At 47.0% G+C, this 22,935-nt stretch overlaps 1 protein-coding gene across 6 annotated transcripts in view; it reads right to left on the reverse strand.

Moving 5' to 3' along the window:
• Positions 1-5,548: 5,548 nt before the first annotated feature.
• Positions 5,549-22,935, reverse strand: part of CD3E (CD3 epsilon subunit of T-cell receptor complex) — a 200,916-nt gene continuing 183,529 nt past the window's right edge. For 5 of the 6 annotated variants that reach the window (XM_075328766.1, XM_075328768.1, XM_075328764.1 and 2 more), the window contains 4 exons: positions 14,080-14,283; positions 12,197-12,358; positions 11,691-11,734; positions 5,549-5,886 (listed from right to left, as the gene is read on the reverse strand). In XM_075328766.1, the coding sequence (XP_075184881.1) occupies positions 5,830-5,886; positions 11,691-11,734; positions 12,197-12,358; positions 14,080-14,283 (467 nt within the window). In that variant the 3' untranslated portion in view covers positions 5,549-5,829. Of the gene's footprint in view, positions 5,887-11,690; positions 11,735-12,196; positions 12,359-14,079; positions 14,284-19,421; positions 19,946-22,935 lie in introns of all 6 variants that reach the window. The other variant, XM_075328767.1, reaches the window with a different exon arrangement.

Raw genomic sequence — 22,935 nt, forward strand, 5'->3', positions numbered from 1 at the left:
ATGCATGAAAACAACGGAAATCCTGTGGGGTTATTGAGCAGACTGAGGGGGGAAGAATCTCCCACCTGCGACTCTACATGTTCAAAGCCGAGCTCGAAAGACTGAGCGAAAAAGGAAGTGGAGACAACGGAACTGAGAGAATGAGGGCAAGAGAGAGAAATAAGAGTATGCAGCTGGTTTCACACTTGCGTTTTTTTTCCTTCAGTCGCAATACGCCGTTTTGGAAACGGATTCCGCTGCTTCCCATAGACTTGTATGGACGACGGATTGCAACTGATGGACCTGCGTTGCTTCCGCCGGGCGGAAGAAACGCAGCATGTAACGTTTTTTGATCCTTTATTTTTTCACTGCGCATGATCATTTTTTTTTTTTTTTTTAAATCACAGAAACTTTATTTTGTCTCTCGGTGGCCAAACGATCAGCTGAGCACCCGGCAGCCGGCTTTTGAGAGCTCTCAGCTGAGCACCCGGCAGCCGGCTTTTGAGAGCACTCAGCTGATCACCCGGCAGCCGGCTTTTGAGAGCTCTCAGCTGAGCACCCGGCAGCCGGCTTTTGAGAGCACTCAGCTGAGCACCCGGCAGTCGGCTTTTGAGAGCACTCAGCTGAGCACCCGGCAGCCGGCTTTTGAGAGCTCTCAGCTGAGCACCCGGCAGCCGGCTTTTGAGAGTACTCAGCTGAGCGCCAGGCGGCCGGCTTTTGAGAGCGCTCAGCTGATCGCACGGCAGCCAGCTTTTGAAAGCGCTCAGCTGATCGCCCGGCGGCTGGCTTTTGAGAGCACTCAGCTGATCGGCTGGCTTTTGAGAGCGCTCAGCTGAGTGCCTGGCAGCCGGCTTTTGAGAGCGCTCAGCTGATCGCCAGGCGGCCGGCTTTTGAGAGCGCTCAGCTGATCGGCTGGCTTTTGAGAGCGCTCAGCTGATCGCCAGGCGGCCGGCTTTTGAGAGCGCTCAGCTGATCGCCAGGCGGCCGGCTTTTGAGAGCGCTCAGCTGATCGCCAGGCGGCCGGCTTTTGAGAGCGCTCAGCTGATCGCCCGACAGACGGCTTTTGAGAGCGATCAGCTGATTGCCCGACATCCGTGTGATCAACTGATCGTTCACAATAGTCTGCCGCCGGTAAAACTGTAAAGAAAAAAAAACAAAAAACTTTCCGTTGTTTTGTACGATCCGTTGCATCCGTTGTGCCACTATATGCAACGCATCCGTTGCATCCATCACACAACGCAATGCAACGGATGCCATTCAACGCAAGTGTGAAACCAGCCTTAGAGTATAAAGGAACGTCAGAACTGTATACAGTAATAGACCCTTATATTAGAATATGGTCCATCCAGTCCATGGGGCAAACAATGGAGAACTGACTGCCCGGACACTTAGCAGCACTAGTTACCAGTTACCTTTTAGGTGCGGTGCAGAGTGCACACGTGCGCACATAGCCTCAGGCAGATAGCCATGGTCAAAATCGAGGGATGGGATCAAAGACAAAGTCAGGAATTGGCTCAGGAGAATAGCCGATCCAGAGACAAATAGGTAGGAATGAGTTCAGGAGGATAATTTCAGAAACGGGAGGAAGGTACCAGAGATTAAACCAGCAGGCAGAATTGATGTCAGGATAATAGCCAAGGTCAAAATAAGAGGGACGGAACTGGGGACAAAATCAACAAAGAGGAACACGATCAGGTGGAAAGCCAGGGTTATAACTTGGGGGATGATAACAGAGACCAGTAGGAATGAGTTCAGGAGGATGGGGTCAGAAATTGGAGGAAGGTACCAGAGACAAAACCAGCAGACAGGATTGATGTTGGCATAATAGCTAAGGTCAAAACAAGAGGGATGGAACTGGAGACAAAATCAACAATGCGGTCAGGTGAATAGCCGGGGCAAAACCAGTGGAACCAAAACAGAGAGAAAACCAGCATACAAAGAAACCTTGCCGGCTCATACAGGCACACAAATGTTTTCGGCACTGCCTGCAATAGGACAGAGTGAAGTGTGCTTGCGCGAGATGGCACTGTTTCTGTGCAGGTGCAAGATTTTTCCCAGCTACATGTATGGTGCCAGATGAGTCAGGCACGTTAATCATTAAAGGAGGGGAAAAAAGTCGCAAAATAGGACACCCATCGGACCAGACCCAATGATTAACATACATGGCGTGAGATTTTATAAAGACATTTGTGGGGTCTACAGGGGGAGTAAGGAGACAGCATGCAACTTCATAGGAGTGCCACTGTTATCCTCAGCTTACCTCCACTGTATCTGCTGTCCCTGCTCATCCTCGGAGCTCTCTTGCCCTGCCGGCACCCCGACTCCCTGCGTCTCAGGGGCACCGCCATGTCCCTGCCTGCTCCTTCCTTCAGCTCCCGAGGCCCGCACATGCGCAGTAGGGTTCTCGGGAGCGCACTTAGAGCATGGCCACGCTGTTCTCCCTTTTATAAAAGACTCAGCGCAACCTAACCCAGAGGTGGTTTCCAGTCCCTGCCATTAGGCCCAATGTATATAAGGCATCCTCCTCCATTGGAAGGTGCCTGTTCAATGTGTCCCTGTAGCTTAGTCTGCCCGTACTAGTTGTCAGGTCCCCCGTACTGTTCGACACTCCGTCTTGGAGTCTTACCCTGTCTCTGTTCTTGTCCAGTAGTGCATGTGTTACTGTGTTGTCCATCAGGTTATCTACTATCTGCCAATTACCACCAGTACCAGCTAGCTTTGGACCGCTCCAGCATCTGAGGCATTGGGATCCTCCGGGGCTAACTCTGGGCGGACACCAGTGTGTGTACCTGCTGCAGTAGTGAAGACTCAGTGGTGGCTCTGGTCCGCTTCTTCGGGTCAGTAAACGGTACTTTGGTCCAGTGGACCTATGAAGGTAGCCTGGGCTATAAATTGTTTGTTCAAATGTAATAAGATTATCTGTGTATGAAAATAATCAAAATGTAGATGTCATTGCATACTTATCTGTGCGTCTATATGACAATTGCACAGACGCCATAATATGATCCTAAGCTGTATATTCAAGAAAGGGTTACCCAAGGTACAAATGAACAAACTATGAACAAGGGAGATATTCATTAAGCTATTGGGAGCCTTATCAGTAAAATTCACATTAGAAGGAATGTAATATTTGTAGGATGAGGCGGGTGATCCCATACTCCCATGCATCACTCCTACAGAATCTCATCGTCGCTTACCGTCTTCATAGTGTAGCATCTGGGATGATGTATGATCTCATGTATTCTCCCAATGCTGCCTAAACGCACTCCCCCCTAATTATTCTTTATCAGTATGTGTGAGCAAATGGAGAAGTTTTGTAAATATGTTTCAAGGCTGAAATGATTGCCAGCGTCACCCGTTACGATATATCGGGTGATATGTCGTTGGGCTCACGTCGGTAGTGACGCACATCCGGCATCGTCAGAGATATCGTACCGTGTGACACCTCCGAACGACTGTGAAGGAGCAAAAATACTCACCTTATCGTTGCTCGTTGATACATCGTTCATTTTCAAAATGTCGGTCCTCCTTCTGTGCTCCGGTTGTTCATCGTTCCCGTGGCAGCACACATCGCTCCGTGTGACACCCCGGGAACGACGAACACAGCTTACCTGCGTCCTCTGGCAATGCGGAAAGAAGGAGGTGGGCGGGATGTTTACGTCCCGCTCATCTCCGCCCCTCCGCTTCTATTGCCGGCTGCCGTGTGACATCGCTGTGACGCCAAACGTCCCTTCCCCTTCAGGAAGAGGATGTTTGCTGCCCACAGCGATATCGCCCGGGAGGCAAGTGCGTGTGATGGGGGGGGTTAACGACTTTGTGCGACACGGGCAACTAATTGACCGTGACGCACAAACGACGGGGGCGGGTGCGATCGCTTATGCAATCGGACGATTTATCGTCCCGTGTGATGCCCGCAGATGTGTTAATGATTGATCAATTGAATACACGAGTTCAGACGCAAGCCTGAGCTCAATCAGAGAACATGTCCTGTGTTCATTGATTATGAAGTCTCATAATATCTGTACAGATAGCTAATTTGGCCCCGTGCCTCTGATGCCCTGAACTAAAGCGGGCTTTACACGCTATGACATTGCTGAAGTGATCTCGTTGGGGTCACGGAATTGGTGACGCACATCCGGCCGCATTAGCGATGCCGTTGCGTGTGACACCTATGAGTGATTTTGCATCGTTGCAAAAACGTGCAAAATCGCTCATCGGTGACATGGGGGTCCATTCTCAAAAATAGTTACTGCAGCAGTAACGAAGTTGTTCCTTGTTCCTGCGGCAGCACACATCGCTCCGTGTGACACCGCAGGAACGAGGAAGCTCTCCTTACCTGCCTCCCGGCCGCAATGCGGAAGGAAGGAGGTGGGCGGGATGTTACGTCCCGCTCATCTCCACCCCTCCGCTTCTATTGGGCGGCGGTTCAGTGACACTGCTGTGACGTCGCTGTGACGCTGAACGAACCGCCCTCTTAGAAAGGAGGCGGTTCGCCGGTCACAGCGACATCCCAGGCAGGTAAGTAGTGTGACGGGTCCGCGCGATGTTGTGCACCACGAGCAGTGATTTGCCCGTGTCGCACAACCGATGGGGGCGGGTACGCACGCTAGCGATATCGGTACCGATATCGCAGCGTGTAAAGCGGCCTTAAAGGGGGCTTTATACGATAGCGATATCGCTAGCAATTTGTAGCGATAGCGAGCGTGTAAGTACTCGCCCCCGTCGCACATGCGATTGTTTGTGATCGCTGCCGTAGCGAACATTATCGCTACGGCAGCGTCACACATACTTACCTGGTCGGCGGCGTCGCTGTGACTGCCGAACAATCCCTCCTAAAAGGGGGAGGGACGTTCGGCATCACAGCGACGTCACCGCAACGTCACTAAGCGGCTGGCCAATCAAAGCGGAACATCCTGCCCACCTCCTTCCTTCCTCATTGTGGCCGGCGGCAGGTAACGAGACGTTCCTCGCTCCTGCGGTGTCACACATAGCGATGTGTGCTGCCGCATGAGCGATGACCCACCCGGATAAACAACCCTTACCGATTTTTGGTTTTGGGACGACCTCTCCATGGTGAACGATTTTCCCCATTTTTGAGGTCGCTTAAGGTCGCTGGTCAGTGTCACACGCTGCGATATCGTTAATGACGCCGGATGTGCGTCACTAACAACGTGACCCCGACGACAAAACATTAACGATATCGTAGCGTGTAAAGCCCCCTTAAGACTCCATTAGCAGTCTTTCCCAAATTTCTCCCTTGACAGACCCACTTGCACCTCATCCGGTAACCCGGATGTGACAGAGTGCAGCACAGGCGCTGCTTATGGTGCTAGTTTTCGTTTAGAAGGCAAAAATCTGGTGACTGGTTCCCTTTAAGCATTATTTTCCAGAGTAGCATTACAATTGTGTACATTCATCATATACACACTGTCACCCTGACTGCCCCCAATGTGCCCAATTAGAGAAACTATATAGTGTCCAAAATCAAGGGGATAAGTTTACATAAGAAAGACTCGGAACTCGTAAAGAAAAACACAATAACAACTGCAGAATTTTATACAATTGTCAGTTTATTGATTTTCCATTATAGTCCGGTTTATAACAAATTTCATTTTTTTCCTCCATTTTCTCAGCTCTTTATATAAAAGCAATGCACTCCATTTTCATTGAACAGTTATTAAATGACACCAAACTTGGGGGTCTTCTATATAAATGCTACATTTTTATGTGCAGTTTTTGTGTTAATGATTAAGCTGGTCAGGAATAATTGTCTCAGGTTGGGAGAAGGTACAAGAATCGGATTCACACCCACACGACATGAAAAAATGAAGAACGATCCAGTTGACAATATCATTTTAAGTTCTGGTTTAATCCATCGTATACTTCTTGCCTTTTTTTCTGGATTGGCTGCAACAATAAAGAAACGTATTAACTCAAACCGTGCATTCATCGAGTCCTGGAAGGGTGAAACATGTTAGATCAGTCGGAAGCCAACAAAGTCCAAAGTGGTGACACTCATTTTCTACCCTCTGTGTAAAAACGTGTGTGTGTCACTTTAAGAAAGTTTATTCTTCTTTTTGCCGTTATGTGTTATGCACTATGTTTTTTGCAGCAGTCTGTATGGAGGACTAGCAGGCGCTGTACCTGGAGGAGCCACTATACTGTTACGATTCTCTGTGCAGAGCATCTCACAGACCTGGAGATGCTCTGCAGCGCTTACAGATCTGGCAGTGTGTCTATTTCTTTGTGCAGAGCATCTTGCCTTTGGGGATGCTCTGCGGCGCTTACAGATCTGGCAGTGTGTCTATTTCTTTGTGCAGAGCATCTTGCCTTTGGGGATGCTCTGCGGCGCTTACAGATCTGGCAGTGTGTCTATTTCTTTGTGCAGAGCATCTTGCCTTTGGGGATGCTCTGCGGCGCTTACAGATCTGGCAGTGTGTCTATTTCTTTGTGCAGAGCATCTTGCCTTTGGGGATGCTCTGCGGCAAATACAGATCTGACAATGTGTCTATTTCTTTGTGCAGAGCATCTTGCCTTTGGAGATGCTCTGCGGCACTTACAGATCTAAAGGGGGCTTTACACGGTACGACCAATTGTGCAATTTCACAATCGATCGTACCCGCCCCCATCCTTTTTGCGTCACGGGCAAATCGCTGCCCGTGTCGCACAAAGTCAGTAACCCCCGTCACACATACTTACCTCTCATGCGACCACACTGTGGGCGGCGAACGTCCACTTCCTAGAGGGACGTTCGGCGTCACAGCGACGTCACACAGCCGCCGGCCAATGGAAGCGGAGGGGCGGAGATGAGCGGGACGTAAACATCCCGCCCACCTCCTTCCTCCACATAGCCCCCAACGATCTATCGCACGATAGATTGTCTGGTGTAAAGCAGCCTTAACTGTGTCCATTCCTTGTGCAGAGCATCTTGTCTTTGGAGATGCTCTGCGGCACTTACAGATCTGGCAGTGTGTCTATTTCTTTGTGCAGAGCATCTTGCCTATAGAGATGCTCTGCAGCGCTTACAGATCTGACAGTGTGTACATTCCTTGTGCAGAGCATCTTGCCTATAGAGATGCTCTGCAGCGCTTACAGATCTGACAGTGTGTACATTCCTTGTGCAGAGCATCTTGCCTTTGGAGATGCTCTGCGGCCCCGTCCTTATTACTGAACTAGCAGCTTGGTCTATACTGGAGTCCAGGTCGGTTCTGGGAGGTGCTGGTTACTCAGATGTTCCACCTTCCGGGGAATAGCTCAGGCTTCGTTACTGATCATGCTCCCCCAGAACTCTGCCAGTTACTGTATATTCTCTGGCTCTGCTGTGTTCCCATAGTTTGTGGGTCTGCTATATTCTGACCTTGGTATTCTGACCCCAGACTGCTATTGGACTTCCCTTTGCCCGCTCCCTATTCCTGGCTTGGACCCCGGACCATTATCTGACTACGCCTTTGCTTTCTCCCTTTTACTACTATGTGCTCTTCTGGTTTTGTGACCCTTGGATTGTGCCCTGACTAAGTCTCTGTTTACCCCTTATGATTATACGTGACCTCCTGTTACCAGACCCCAGCCCTCCTGACTACCCTCCCGTTAATGCGACCCCGTAAGGTAGTGAAAAGCGTTGCATATACCATGAGTTAGGGCCAGCTCCAGGTTTTTGTGGGCCCCGGGCGGAAGAGTCCCAGTGGGCCCCATCCACACGCAGACATACACATACGTACACGTACATATACATATTTAAAGACAAACTCACAAAAATACATATAAACAGACACATCTATACAGTCATATACACTGACATATATAGATACACATCATACATGCATACAGACACACACAGCTCTGCTGCATCCATGCAGATACACACAGCTCTGCTGCATCCATACAGACCCACACAGCTCTGCTGCATCCATACAGACCCACACAGCTCTGCTGCATCCATACAGACCCACACAGCTCTGCTGCATCCATACAGACACACACAGCTCTGCTGCATACATACACACACAGCTCTGCTGCATACATACAGACACACACAGCTCTGCTGCATACATACAGACCCACACAGCTCTGCTGCATACATACAGACACACACAGCTCTGCTGCATACATACAGACACACACAGCTCTGCTGCATGCATGCATGCATGCATGCATACATACATACATACAGACACACAGCTCTGCTACATACATACACACTGCTCTGCTGCATGATTACATACAGACACACACAGCGGAGCTGCATGCATACATACAGACACAAACAGCTCTGCTGCATACATACAGACACACACAGCTCTGGTGCATACATACAGACACACACACACTGCTCTGCTGCACACAGACAGACATAGCTCTGCTGCATGCATACAGACACACACAGCTCTGCTGCATGCATACAGACACACACTGCTCTGCTGCATGCATACAGACACACACTGCTCTGCTGCATACATACAGACAGACGTGGCTCTGGGAAGTCCACACACGCGGCTCTGGGGGGGGGGGGGGTCCACACACGCGGCTCTGGGGGGGGGGTCCACACACGCGGCTCTGGGGGGGGGGGGTCCACACACGCGGCTCTGGGGGGGGGGGGTCCACACACGCGGCTCTGGGGGGGGGGGTCCACACACGCGGCTCTGGGGGGGGGGGTCCACACACGCGGCTCTGGGGGGCAAGCACATACGGGACCGGGGGGGCAGGGCATACATCTAGGGGGGGTAGAAGCCCATGCAGCTCACCGGGGCCCATAAATCGGGGGGGCGGGGAGAGCACATACCGCTCAGGTCACGGTGGAGAGGGGGCCACACAGCGCCAGAAAGAAGCGCTGTGCTGGTGGTCGCTGGCTGGCACTGCGCCTCCTTCATCTGTGGGACTGAGCAGGATGCCGCGTGGTAGCTCCGCCCACAGATTAAGTTCAAACCAGGAAGTCTGCGCGCCTTAAAGGGACGGGGCCGCAGATTGCTGCCGAGGACTGCGGTCCCCGGAACTCGGCCCGGGGGCAGCAGAACTGTAAGGCGAGTGGGCCCCGGCCAAGGGGCAGCAGAACTGACGAGGCCGAGTGGGCTCTCCAGGGCCTTGGCATTTGCCCGGGGATTGCCAGGTGCTGACACCGGCTCTGCCATGCGTAAAGAGCTGGCTGTGGACTGAAGACTATTGGACCAATGGATGTATAGTGTGGCGCCCTGGACTAGCCAGGTCGTCACAGGTACCACAACATACACCCCCTCCCTGAGACAGGCACATCAGCCAGACACAAAATCCTTGTTGCCTCCCTCCAGGGGCTGATGTCCACACCAGGTGGGGTGGAGCCAGGCGGTTGGCCCCGCCCACCGAGGAGTTCACAGGCCTGGAGGCGGGAGAAGGAAGTGAGTTCAGTTAGTGAAGTAGGAGTGGAGGAGCAGACTGACCGTGTCCGGGTGTGTGGCCCGGGCACTAAGAGCAAGGTTGGCAGACGGTGGTGGCTGTCTGCAGGAGAGGCAGATCAACGCGGAACCGTAGGACTGGGGACAGGCGGTGGCCCGCCGGTACCGAACCAGGGAGCAAAGGTAAGCCAGCACACACAGGCAGGGCCTACGGACCTCGACCAGGCTTGGAGTCGCCATTAGAGGTCAAATCCGTCAGTGACCGGAACCCCAGGGGTTTCCGAACAGCCAAGACCCGATTGAAGGCAACCGTCCAACCAACAGAAGGAAATACAGCTACCGCCACAGCTAGAGTTCCAAGGGCCAGAGCCTGCGGGCAAAAGGGCTCCTCCGGCACATGTACACGCTGGGGAGCGGGTTACCGGTGGGAATCCATCGGGACCGAACATACACAAAGGTGCAGGGAAAGGCAGCCACCACTAACCATTCAGGAGAAGCCACAGCAGCCGGCTGCGGGACCTGTCCATCCAGCCGTTTGGTTTACCAGAGACTTTGCGTACCTTTGTGGCTGAGTGAGTACTACCGTGCCGTCTGGCACCGCACTGCGCAATCCAAGCGACCCTGCACCCATCCAATCCTGCCTCCCTGTCATCTCACCGGGCCCCAGGACCACCAACCCCCTACCCACGGAGGGGGAAACAACATCCCAGCTGCTCCCTACCATCACTCCCGGGATCCCCGTCACCAGCAGCGGTGGTGCCCAACCTCACCACAACCCGTGGGTGGCGTCACGGACCAAATCCCCAAACCAAACTACCCACTTTCACTCACGGGCGAGGAGCGCCGCTCGAATCCCCGGATCCGGCCCACCGCTCGAGCCACCGAGCAGCCATCGCAGCAGCGCCGGACCCGAGCGTTAGCGAGTGCAGCGCAGCGGCGTCCTTCCCCGCCCGCGACAATAGCAGAGTCCATGGCACTAAGGGATGCAGACTTTTTCCAGCACAGAGCGCTGGTTACATCAATTTCCTTGTTGTGTTTCATTAGATATTTTCTTGCTTGTTAGTTTAAGGTGCACAATAAAATGTTAATGGTTCAGGAGCGGCGCTGTGGGAGACACAGTTCACACGTACACATACCACGCTCATGCAGAGCCATGAGGCAGTAGACGTGCCTGCCAGATCTTATGTACACAGAAGGCCAGGCCTGAGATTGGTAATTAGAGTAAAGTAATCATTCCATTACTCTCATTAGTGTCACATGGGCCTCAATTAAGCCATTGTTCTCCAGCCACTAGTCCCATTATATGGATGGTCATAGTAGACCCAGTGGAGCTGTCACCACAGGGGGTCTCACATGCAGTCCCAGGTGAGGGGTTCGGACTCAGGAAAATACCTCCACCAATGCACAATTAGCATTGGGAGGCGGGAAATTCGCAGGGGCTCAAACCCAGGGGGTGGTTTGATGTACTTGGGACACTGACGAGTGGATGGCCAATATCCAGCAACTTTGTACAGCTATTGAAGAGGAGTGGACCAACAAGCCACAGGCCACAATCAGCAACCTGACCGACTCTATGCGAAGGAGATGTGAGGCACATGGTGGGCACACCAGATACTGACTGGTTTTCTGTCCCTACTCAATACTGTAAAACTGCACATTTTAGAGTGGCCTTTTATTGTGGCCAGCCTAAGGCACACCTGTGCAATAATCATGCTCGACAGCCTAAGGCACATCTGTTCAACAGTCATGCTGGCCAGCCTAAGGCGTACCTGTGCAACAATCATGCTGGCCAGCCTAAGGCACACTTGTGCAATAATCATGCTGGCCAGCCTAAGGCACACCTGTGCAATAATCATGCTGGCCAGCCTAAGGCACACCTGTGCAATAATCATGTTGGCCAGCCTAAGGCACACCTGTGCAATAATCATGTTGGCCAGCCTAAGACGCACCTGTGCAATAATCATGCTGGCCAGCCTAAGGCACGCCTGTGCAATAGTCATGCTGGCCAGGCTAAGGCACACCTGTGCAATAATCATGTTGGCCAGCCTAAGGCACACCTGTGCAATAATCATACTGTCTAATCAGCATCTTGATATGTCACACCTGTGAGGTGGATGGATCTGCTATTAAGAAGTGATCACTAACCCAGATTTAGACACATTTTTGAACAATATTTTAGAGAAAAAGGCCTTTTGTACATAGAAAAAGTCTTAGATCTTTGAGTTCAGCTCATGAAAAATGGCAGCAAAAACAAAAGTGTCATGTTTATCTTTTTGTTCAGTGTAGTAAATACCACCGCAGTAATTTCTGTTCCAAATACACCCTATCGTGTTCTTCTATATTTACCTCGTAATCAGGATTGGGAACAGGAGGAGGACGTTCTTTGTTACCTGTGTGATAAAAGATAATAAAATCATAGTGTTCACACACTGTATGCGGAAATAAAAGACAACCTGTCACTTGCAAAAAATATGACTTGTTACCCGGTGTAAATGCCGCTGTTCTCCTGAATCCGGCGTCATGTCTCTTTTGCGCCTGCGCCTCTCCGTTCCTGAGATATGGCCACTTCTTCCCTATGTGGAAATCTAGACTTTTTTAACCAAGTGGGCGTCATCCTCAACTCTTCTCTGTTGGCATCTTCTTGAGGATCACGCCCAGTTGGCTACAAAGACTTACAAGAAAGAGATGGCGATATCTCAGGAACAGAGAGGCGCAGGAAGAAAACGAAAACAGCGCCCGATTCAGGAGAAAAGCGGCGTTATCACCTGTTAAAATTATTACTTCCTTATGGCAAGTGAAAGATTCTATTTATGTAAATACATATTTACTGTTGTGGCTTATGGCTTTGATACCTTTTTTCCGAGCTCCTTTTGCAAATCCATTTTCTCGGGTTTGGACGGGTTTTTTCTTGCAGAACATATACACAAAAAGACAAACTCCAATGGTGATCATGCAATCGGCGATCACAACAGAAGCCACCATCAGAAAGGAGACCTCAAAGCAGGTATCACAAACTACAAGAGAGGAGAACAGGACTTCAGATGTGGCTCCATGTACATCGCACGACAACGCAAGACGAGGGGATTTACCATTGTTAAAGCAAAAGAGAGGTTTACCACCTACGTCATCACGAGATGGTAGGCACTCTTGATGACATCCAATGTCTGACCACATATTTTTGGGCTAGAAATAGAACCTAAGTCAGGAATTATCTGTCTATATTCAGGGTCTTCAAATAATAGACAAGTCTTAGGATCATCTGTGATGGGGATTCTCAGGAGGAGGAGGTGAGCTGTGACATCACTTATTGTGAATGGTGGATCCTGTGTTATCTACTGTAAATAGACTGGTTATTAGTCATTCTACAGGAGGAGGTGATCTGTGACATCACCTATTGTGAATGGTGGATCCTGTGTTATCTACTGTATATAGAAGTGTTATCAGTCATTAGACAAGAGGAGGAGGTGAGCTGTGACATCATCTATTTTAAATGTTTAAATGGTGGATCCTGTGTTATCTACTGTATATAGAGGAGTTATCAGTCATTGTACAGGAGGAGGAGGAGGAGGAGAGCTGTGGCATCTATTGTGAATGGTGGATCCAGTGTTATGTACTGTAAATAGACTGGTTATTAGTCATTCTACAGGAGGAGGTGAGCTGTGACATCACCTATTGTGAATGGTGGATCCTGTGTTATGTACTGTATATAGAGGTGTTATCAGTCATTGTACAGGAGGAGGAGGAGGAGGAGAGCTGTGGCATCTATTGTGAATGATGGATCCTGTGTTATGTACTGTATATAGAAGTGTTATCAGTCATTGTACAAAAGGAGGAGGTGAGCTGTGACATCACCTATTGTGAATAGTGGATCCTGTGTTATCTACCGTAAAGAGACTGGTTATTAGTCATTCTACAGGAGGGGGGAGGTGTTATAGAGATGTTATTAGCCTTTGTAAAGTAGAAGGGAGAGGTGAGCTGTGACATCACTTATAGTTAATAGTGGATCCTGTGTTATCAACTGTGTATAATATATTATATATTATGTATTATATATATATATATATATATATATATATATATATATATATATATATATATATATATATATATATATATATATATATATATATATATATACACACACACACAGAATAGGAAGTATGGAAATTATGTAATACCTACTGGCCAATGGGACAATTGCAATATTTCAGATTTTTTTTTACAAAAACAAAAAAAAAATTGTTGAAACAAAAGGTAGTATTCTGATGACACAGAAAAGTGGTATTCTTAAGTTTGGACCTTATCTCCTATGCATTAGACAGGGGATAACTTCCAAATCTTTGGGAGTTCCACCAATAGGAAACCCACTGATCCTAGGAATTGGGGCTCTGTAGAGCCCCGAGTAAATGGAGCAGAAGTCGATCGTGTGGACATCCTCTCCATTCATTCTTGTGGGATTGCCGAAGATCAGCTTAGCGCAGCACTCGGCTATCTCCAGCAGTTTAATTAAGAATAAATGGAGCAGATGTGTGCATGATCAACTCTGCTACATTCACATGAGTCTCTTCAGAGCCCCGATTCTTGTTTCGGTGATGGTCAGAGAGGTTGGACCCAAAGCAGTCGGGAAGTTATCCCCATCACATGGATTGCTGATAACTTCCACACTTGAGAATTCTCCTGTAAGTTTTTACTGTATTGCTATTTGACACATCTTCACGCATCTTTTCATACTTACCGTACGCGTGTAGATAGAGGTGGTGGTTAGCGCCACATGAGTACAACCCATTTTTATCTGAAGAATATCTTTTCATATCCTCTTCGTTAATCGGAAGTGAACCTTTTTTTACAATGGAATCTGCATCTGCACCAGTAGGACAGGTAATTTTCACTTCAAGGCCTTTGATATCCACCCCGAATTTGTGTGTTTCTGAATTTTCCGCTGTTGTACCACACAGAAAAGGGGAAAGTTTACATACACAATTCATAATCGTTTAGTAATTACGTTTGTGATATGTTTCAACATTTTCATCAGATTATAGAAATTTACAATAATTTATAGAGAAGAGATGTAAAGCCCACTCTAGCGGGATTTTTATTGCACAGTTGGAGTGGTGCTTTAAGTGTATGTCCCTGTCCCCGATCTTATACTCACCTTCCAATGGCTTCATCTTCTATCGTCGCCACTTTGGTCGTCTCCTGTGATTTCTGATCTTCCGGCAGCTCCAGTGCTTCATGGAGCACATTGGAGGTCACAGCTCACTACAAGTCTATGGGAACCTCATTCTGGTCTCGTTCTTCTGGCCTAGTTCTGGCCTCATTCTAGCCTCGTTTTTGGCCTTGTCCTGACCATGTCCTGACTTAGTTCTGACCTTGTTCTGCTACGTTGTGACCTTGTTCTGGCCTCATTCTGACCTCGCTCTGGCCTTGTTCTGACCCAGTTCTGGCCTTGTTCTGGCCTAGTTCTTGTCTTGTCCTGGCCTCGTTCTGACCTCATTCTGGCCTTGTCCTGGGATTGTTCTAACCTCATTCTGGCCTTGTTCTGGCCTCATTTTAGCCCAGTTCTGTCCTTGTTTTGGCCTAGTTCTGGCCTCTTGTCCTGGCCTCGTTATGACCTCATTTTGGCCACTTTCTGGCCACGTTCTGGCCTTGTCCTGACCTCATTCTGGCCTCATTCTAACCTCATTTTGGCCTTGTCCTGGCCACGTTCTGGCCTAGTTCTGACCTTGTTCTGCCACAATGTGACCTTGTTCAGTCCTCATTCTGACCTCGCTCTGGTCTTGTCTTGCCCTCGTTCTGACCCAGTTCTGGCCTCATTTTGGCCCAGTTCTGGCCTTGTTCTGGTCTTGTACTGACCTCGTTCTGACTTTGTTCTGGCCACGTTCTGGCCTTGTTCCGGCCTAGTCCTGGGATTGTTCTGACCTCATTCTGGCCTCATTCTGGCCTTGTTTTGGCTCAGTCCTGGCCTTGTTTTGGCCTAGTTCTGGTCACTTGTCCTGGCCTAGTCCTGGCCTCCTTATGACCTCGTTCTGGCCTCGTTCCAGCCTTGTCCTGGGATTTTTCTGACCTCAAGCTAGCCTAAATCTGGCCTTATTCTGGTCTCGTTCTGACCTTGTTCTGTCTCTCATAGAAATGCATTGGTAGCTTATGTAACTTCTGACTTCTGGCCAGTCAGAAGTTACTGTCACAAGATGACGCCACTGGACCAGAGCGGTGTTGGTAAAAGGTGAAGCCGCCAGAAAGTGAATATATGACAGGGAACAGGGGACTTAGCTTTAAAGCGCCACTCCAGCGCTGAAAAACAAAACCCTAGAGTGGACATGTTCAATGATTTTGTGTGCTGTCTGAAAAAAAAATAATCAAGCAGCACACTGACACCTAACAAAGATACAGCAAGTAGCCTTACTATGTATAGCACCACCCTTTAGTATATAGTGAACTTTTTAATTAACCTCCTTAATGAGGTATTTCTATAAACAAACATCCCTTAGAGGTGAAGGAACATTGGGGGCTCCATGAACTCTGTTTATCAGATGATGTACATCATCTGTCCATTGAATTTCATAGAGACGTGGTGGAGCTTCTATGTGACTATCTCCTTTAAAATCAATGGGAGTTATGGAAAAATTTATGCAACCGACCTATCCAAACCAAGAGTGGATCTTCCTAATTAAAAAAAGTTACTGAAAATAATAAAGTCAGTAATTTAGCATGGAAGGAATTCCTATTTCTATATGCAATTCAACTTGTTGGATGAAGTTTCATGTTTCTCAGAAAGGAAGGGGAAGTAATTCCAAGAAACCTGACTACGATTGTACCGTCAGTTGTGGTAAACTGTGGGAAATGTAGAAAATCGATAAATCACTCAAAGATATGCGTTTGAGCTTTATTCTTATTCTCTATTTTCTCTGAAAAGTGTTTTTCGCCTTTGATCCAATGAGTCATATTGAAAAATGAGGCTTAGAATTTTTGGGGGAGTCTCTATCAATGGAGACATACAGGAGCCGTGGACACAAAGATAAAAAATTCTTAGTGAAGGCCAGTTTTTTCAAAGAGATATTGGTTAAAACATTATTCCTTTTGAGGTTCTTGGAATGGAGACTCCCACAACCTCTAAAATAAAGCCGAGAAACATTTTAGGCTAGGTCTACCCATATCAATGACAAGCCTTGTGGTCAAAAACAACTTACGTCACAACTTTTTTTTACCAACCATGATTTTTACATACATCAACAGTAATTTTTTCCACTAATTTCCACTAGAGTAGCTTTTTTGTAATCAGTCACCATGTGCATGAGAAAGCTTTGGGCATCCACAACCTTCTTACCAGTTGTCCTTCCTTGGACCATTTTTGGTGTCTTCAAACCATAAAAGGAACATCCCACAAGACTTGTGGTTTTTGGAGACTCTCTGATACAAAGGTCTAACAATCAGGTCTAGCCATCCCAAAAGTCTCATACAACAATGAATCTCTGATAAGTCTTGTGGCCAAAAACATTTGTGCAACTTTCCGTCACATAACTTTTTTAGAACTGCAATTTCAATGAATGTCAACAATAACTTTTTCCCCTAATTTCCACCATAATAACTCTTCAATGGAATCTATGCTCCAAATGGGCATGAGAAAGCTTAGGGAATCATGTCATCAGTCGTCCTTGCTTGGAGATACTAACCCTACAAGAAACATCCCTCAAGACTTCTCTGTTTGGAGATTCTCTGACAGACGTCTAGCCATCACAATTTCGCCTTGGAATCAGTCCCAACTTTGCTCCAAATGGGCTTGAGAAAGCTTTGGGAACCATGTCATCAATCGTCCTTGCTTGGAGATACTAACCCTACAAGAAACATCCCACAAGACCTGTCTGTTTGGAGATTCTCTGACCAAGACATCTAGCCATCACAATGTCGCCTTGTCATAGTTGTTCCGATCCTTACACATTTTCCTGTTGCCATAAAATCAACTTCGAAAACTGATTCCTCGTTGCCGGATATATCACACCCCGGGAATATACAATACTTATCTCTTCCTGCAAAAATAGTCTGACTCAGGAGTAAAAACTTCTTGCAATTAGTGATGGACCCACATTTAGTGCCCTTCTCTGCTTTTGAAAAAGGAGGTTCTTCAGCAGTTGCAATGTTCCACATAATAGAAACGCACATCTCAGATAATGCAAAGCTTTAAGACGTTGCATGAACTTCCTTTATAACAGTGGTGGACAGGATAATTCTCCTTAATCTTCAAAAAGTTGTGATGTGTATTAAAATGTACAATCTACCATTCACTATAAAATTATAAATTTTAATTATTAGTAACCCTAATTATTTAATTATACCATTTTTGGGTAGATGTGAGGTTTTCAACGCCTCTTATTGTATTTTATTGCAATGTTGCGGCAACCAAACAAAAACATAATTTTTTTTTATTATTTCTCATTACGCTGTTTACCGACCGGATTAATTGATTTTATATTTTGATAGAACAGGCATTTCTGAACTCGGTGACATGAAATATGTGTATCTTTTCATTTTTTTTTATATTCAATGGGACAAAGTGGGGTGATTTGAAGTTTGGTGTATTTGTATTTTTTCATATTTTTAAAACTTTTCACTTATTGTTTTTACTAGTCCCCTTAGGGGATTCGAAGCTACGATCATTCGATCTTTGTGCTATACAGAGTAGGGCATCAGCAACAGCATCAGCTACAGCACCAGCGTCAGCATCAACACCAGCATCAGCAACATCATCAGCATCAACACCAGCATCAGCACCACTCTGTACAGCACAAATCATCATCTCCTATGAATGTCGCTTGCAGCCGACATTCACAGGAAAAGTGTCATGATGGAGACAGGGGTCATCAGCTGACCCCCGGCTGTGATGACAACCCATCGGCACCCCACGATCACATCACGGACCTCCAATAGGCTTGAGGAATGTCGTGCTTGCCGCCGGCATGTATTATATCCCGCTGTCAGAGATCAACATCAAAGTTTAACTGGTTAATAGCCACAAGTGAATCTCTGTCCCACCCATTGCTGATAGAGGCACATAGTGGCTGATCAGATAAACCAACATGTGCAGGGAAAGATGCAGGCTCAGCGTCAAAGGCAGGGAGATGACCGCATCAAAGGCAGGGAGATGACCTAGGACCTACCAGTATGTCTTATGTCAGTAAGGGGTTAACTACAGATGTGGTGCATTTACTAGAAAGATAATTATGATAATATCACTATGCAAACTACACATGTGTTCATTAATTTTCAAACTTTAGGTCCACCATGTGTTACCATTTCCAGTTTCTGGAAAATATTAATTTAAACTTACGTAATAATCTGTCATATTCTATAATAATGATATAATTATATAGCATAAACTAGTAGTTAGGAATTTTTATTTTTCAAGTGATTTAGTTATTTATTTATTATAACTATATATATATATATATATATATATATATATATATATATACTAAACACTTAAAAATAAAATTAACAGTAAATTTGTGGTGGTGAAAACTACTGGAAATTGTTAGAAATTTTTACTCTTAGTCCAATGGATCTGGAACAAGAAAGTAATAAGCATGGCCTAAGAGATGTACTTATAAGTCAAAGGAATTATTTAAGGGTTGTACGATTTGCATTTCATTCCATTATATATTTTTTTATTTACAAATATATAATTGGATTCTAATAAAGAAAAAATTAAAGTGATTTTTTTTTCTTTACTTTCGTGTTAAGTTAATTTCAGCTCCTGGCAAAAAATAAATAAATGATAATAAAAAAATAAAAATTATATAATATATAATATATATATATATATATATATATATATATATATATATTATATATAAAAATTGTAATGGGAGCTCAAGCCCTGAATAGCCAACAATTGAGAGGGTTAATAACATTTCTTATACCAAATAATCAGCCTGTTGCAGGTACCACACATACTAATCACTACATTTTTCCTGCTGCCTTTACGGCACCTATCTGTGATTGAGATACAGTATATAAATTTCATGCTTTAAAGACATTTCTTATTTTTTTCTGCTATATTTAAGGAATCATGAGTTTACTCACCAACACAAAGTCCAACCAACAGCAGAGAAAAAATGGCCCTCGGCGTCATGGTCTACGGCGTTTTGTTTTGGACAGTGTTGGGTATTTATCCAGTATTCGCTATGTCCAGCTATTTTCTTGAGTATTTTCTTCTCGACGTCGGTTCTTTTCACATTTCTCTACTGTCTGTGTGCTGAACTGAATCTCTTTGATGTGTCAATCTCCTCGTCTTTGGGCTTCCTCTCCTTCTCAGTCGTATGGCTTCTCCTCCTCCCTTCTTGATCAGTTTACCACCCCTCTCTACACAATTCGAGTTACGAACACATCACCTGCGCTTCTCACATATGCGCAATACTAAAACCCACAGTTACAACCACATAGATTTTCCGATGCCATTTTGTTAAAAATAGGTCTTTCCGGAATCAAAAAGCAACAAACGCTGCACGAAAACCCAACACCAATTAGTTAACCGTAGGTTTTTATTATATTCTTTAATTTGCGGCCTCCCAAGTAGGTCGATTTATTTGAAAGATCTTATCCAGTTTCTGTAAAAGAAAGAATAAAAAAAGCAACCAATGCTAAAACACAAAATAAACACTGATTACTCCAATGCACACACTCCGGTGGTCCGCCCAGTCTTTGTTTGCAAGCGGTCAGTATGTGACCACTGCCTAGACCTGATAAAGAGCCCTCGGCAAACCCAAATCCTTGTAATGCTGATACATGTCAATCTTTTCTATATATATTAGGACAGGGGTGGAACGATCGCGGTCGCAGGGGTCACCATCGAGACTGGACCCGGGGGTTCCAGGGACCTGAGGACCTCTGCTAGTGGCACACCACCAATGGCGGAAGCCATGTGACCGCTATGGGGCCTAGTGTCATTCCTGAGGATCACACTTTCAATTGTATCGGCATCGCAGATGTCAATACAATTGAAAGCAATGATGAGAGAGTGAGTGTCGTGCTTCCTCTCTCGTCATTCTCCCGCTGTGTCTGCGCTCTGACGTGTCAGCACAGCAGAGCACGCTGACGTCACTACTGTGCGCTGTGCTGAGATGTGCAGAGCGGCAGAACAGTGGACACACTGAGGAGACCCAAGCAGCGGGGCAACGAGGAGAAGTGAGTTGTATTTTTGTAGCCAAAAGACTAAGGGGGTGCATTAAACAATATGGGGGCTGCATAATGGTATATGGGGGCTGCATAATACTACATGGAGGAATATGGGGGCTAAATGATACCATATGTGGGCTACATAATACTATATGGAGGACTATGGGGGTGCATTAAACTATATGTGGGCTGCATAATGGAGTATTGGGGCTGCATAATACTATATGGAGGAATATGGGGGCTGCATAATTGTATTTGTGGGCTACATGATACTTTATGGGGGCTAGATGATACTATATGGGGGCTATATAATACTATAGGGGGGCTACATAATACTATATATGGGCTACATAATACTATATGGAGGACTATGGGGGTGCTTTAAACTACAGTATATGCAGGACTATGGGGGTGCATTATAAAACATGGAGGACTATGGGGAGTGTAATATAATATATGGAGGACTATGGGGAGTGTATTATAATATATGTAAGACTATGAGATGCATTACATGATATGAAGGACTATGGGGGTGCATTATAATATATGAAGAGGGGGCAGGTCCAAATTTTGCTTCGGGGCCCATTGAACTCTAGTTACGCCACTGGACAGATAAACCTACATTAGAGGCATAATCACTGGAACGGCTCATGAAAACCGCAACCACAAATTTGGGGCAGTTTTCTTCCATACCATGGCCACACTGCAAAAAAACAGCAGGTATGGAGGCAAAGCTGTTCGGTGTTTATACGGCCTGTGGTTGCTTTTGCTGTTTTTATTTTTGCATGTTGTTTTTTTAAACTCTGGTTAGTGTGGAGGCAAGTATTGTGCTCCTAACCCTGTGTTGATGTCCCCCCCATAAAAACAAAGTGTTCACTTTGGAAAGCTTTAGAGTCTCCCAAAAACAAAGTAATGACGCCCCTTAGTAGCCCATGAATATAATGTCCCCTGAGTGCCCCTTAAAACAATAATGTCCCTTTTAGAAAGTTTTATTTTTTCCTTCGTGCCCCATTAAAAAGTAATAATGTCTCTGAAACTAATACTGCCACCCCCCACCATACTTTTATTTTTTTTATACTCACCTATTCTGAGCAGCCAAGTCCTCTCCTTCCCTGCACATAAAGTGGGCCGACATAGGGGACGCAATGCAGTGATGTCATTGTACCGCCTGCCCCCAAATTCAGACGACTCATAGGTTTACTGGAGTCCACGGCCTACAGGACTCCCTTATGGCTTATGTCTCCCGCTCTACCATATTATACATTGACTCTGATACAGTTCAAGAGGAGCTTGCCCAGAAATGCGAGGCATCCAGCCAGAGGTTTGGGATAAGTGCCCTGCCCCACATCTTTGGTGCCAATGTAAAGCTACCACAAGAGGGCACTGGGACTCAGGTGGGGGGGGAAGAGCTCCAGAATGCAGGAAGACAGAGGCCCCTAACACAACTGCAGGGATAGTCAGTCAGGCAAGGTTTGAGCCAGGATGTCACATCTCTACCGAGGGGTAAGCAGGCCAAAGTCAAAGAACAAAACCGAGGTCGGAGACCGGGAGACCAAGTAAGCACAGATGAAGGAGCGGAGGTCAGGACACGGAACGGGACCAAGGTCAGGAGGACAGGGATGACAGACCAGGCAGGAAAAAACGAAGGTCAGGGAGAACAGGTACGCACAGAGGAGGGAGTGGAGGTCAGGACACAGAACAGGACCAGGGTCAATAGGACAGGGAGGTCAGACCGCGCAGGAGGGACGGAGGTCAGGGAGAACAAGTATGTGTGAGGCCCCTGGACTAATCAGGGCGTCACAGGGTACTGCACGCTCTTTATCTCTTAGTGCAGGACTCAACCCCCCATGGTTCTGGGTTCCCAACCTGTAGTACTGCCTCCATCAGCATCCAAAATCCCAACCACACCTCACACCCCGTCAGACACACCAGTGGGCTGCTGAGCTGGAATAGGGCCGCCCACCTAGGGGTCAGGCAGACTGGTGGGAGGGAAGTGAGTGAGTGTAGTGTTAACCCTCGAGTAGTGAGGAGCTGAGGGGGGTGGGGGTTATGGCTTCATGGGTGTTAGAGGTTTGGTTGCAGACGGTGGTCTGGACCCGGAGAAGTCGGAGACCCGGTCGCGGGATATTGGGACTGGGTGCCTGGACCTAGTCTTGGAGGACGGTCAGCAGCTCGGGACCGAAAGCACGGTTGAGTACTGGACCCTAGGTCAGGGAGTAGCTTCAGGCAACCCGACAATTAACCTGTGGAGGATAGTGACTCTATGGACTGTCCCCAAGAAGCTTAGAGATCAGGGGCACTAGTGCAATGAGGGGGATAGGGCTTTCCAACCCAAGCAGCCCAAAGAAATCCCAAGCATGAGCCCTTGAGAGCACAGCTCCTTTATCCAAAAGGAGGGAGCAGGGCCCGGACAGCTTTATGC

This window comes from Anomaloglossus baeobatrachus, chromosome 11 (assembly GCF_048569485.1).
Source record: "Anomaloglossus baeobatrachus isolate aAnoBae1 chromosome 11, aAnoBae1.hap1, whole genome shotgun sequence".
NCBI lineage: Eukaryota > Metazoa > Chordata > Amphibia > Anura > Aromobatidae > Anomaloglossus > Anomaloglossus baeobatrachus.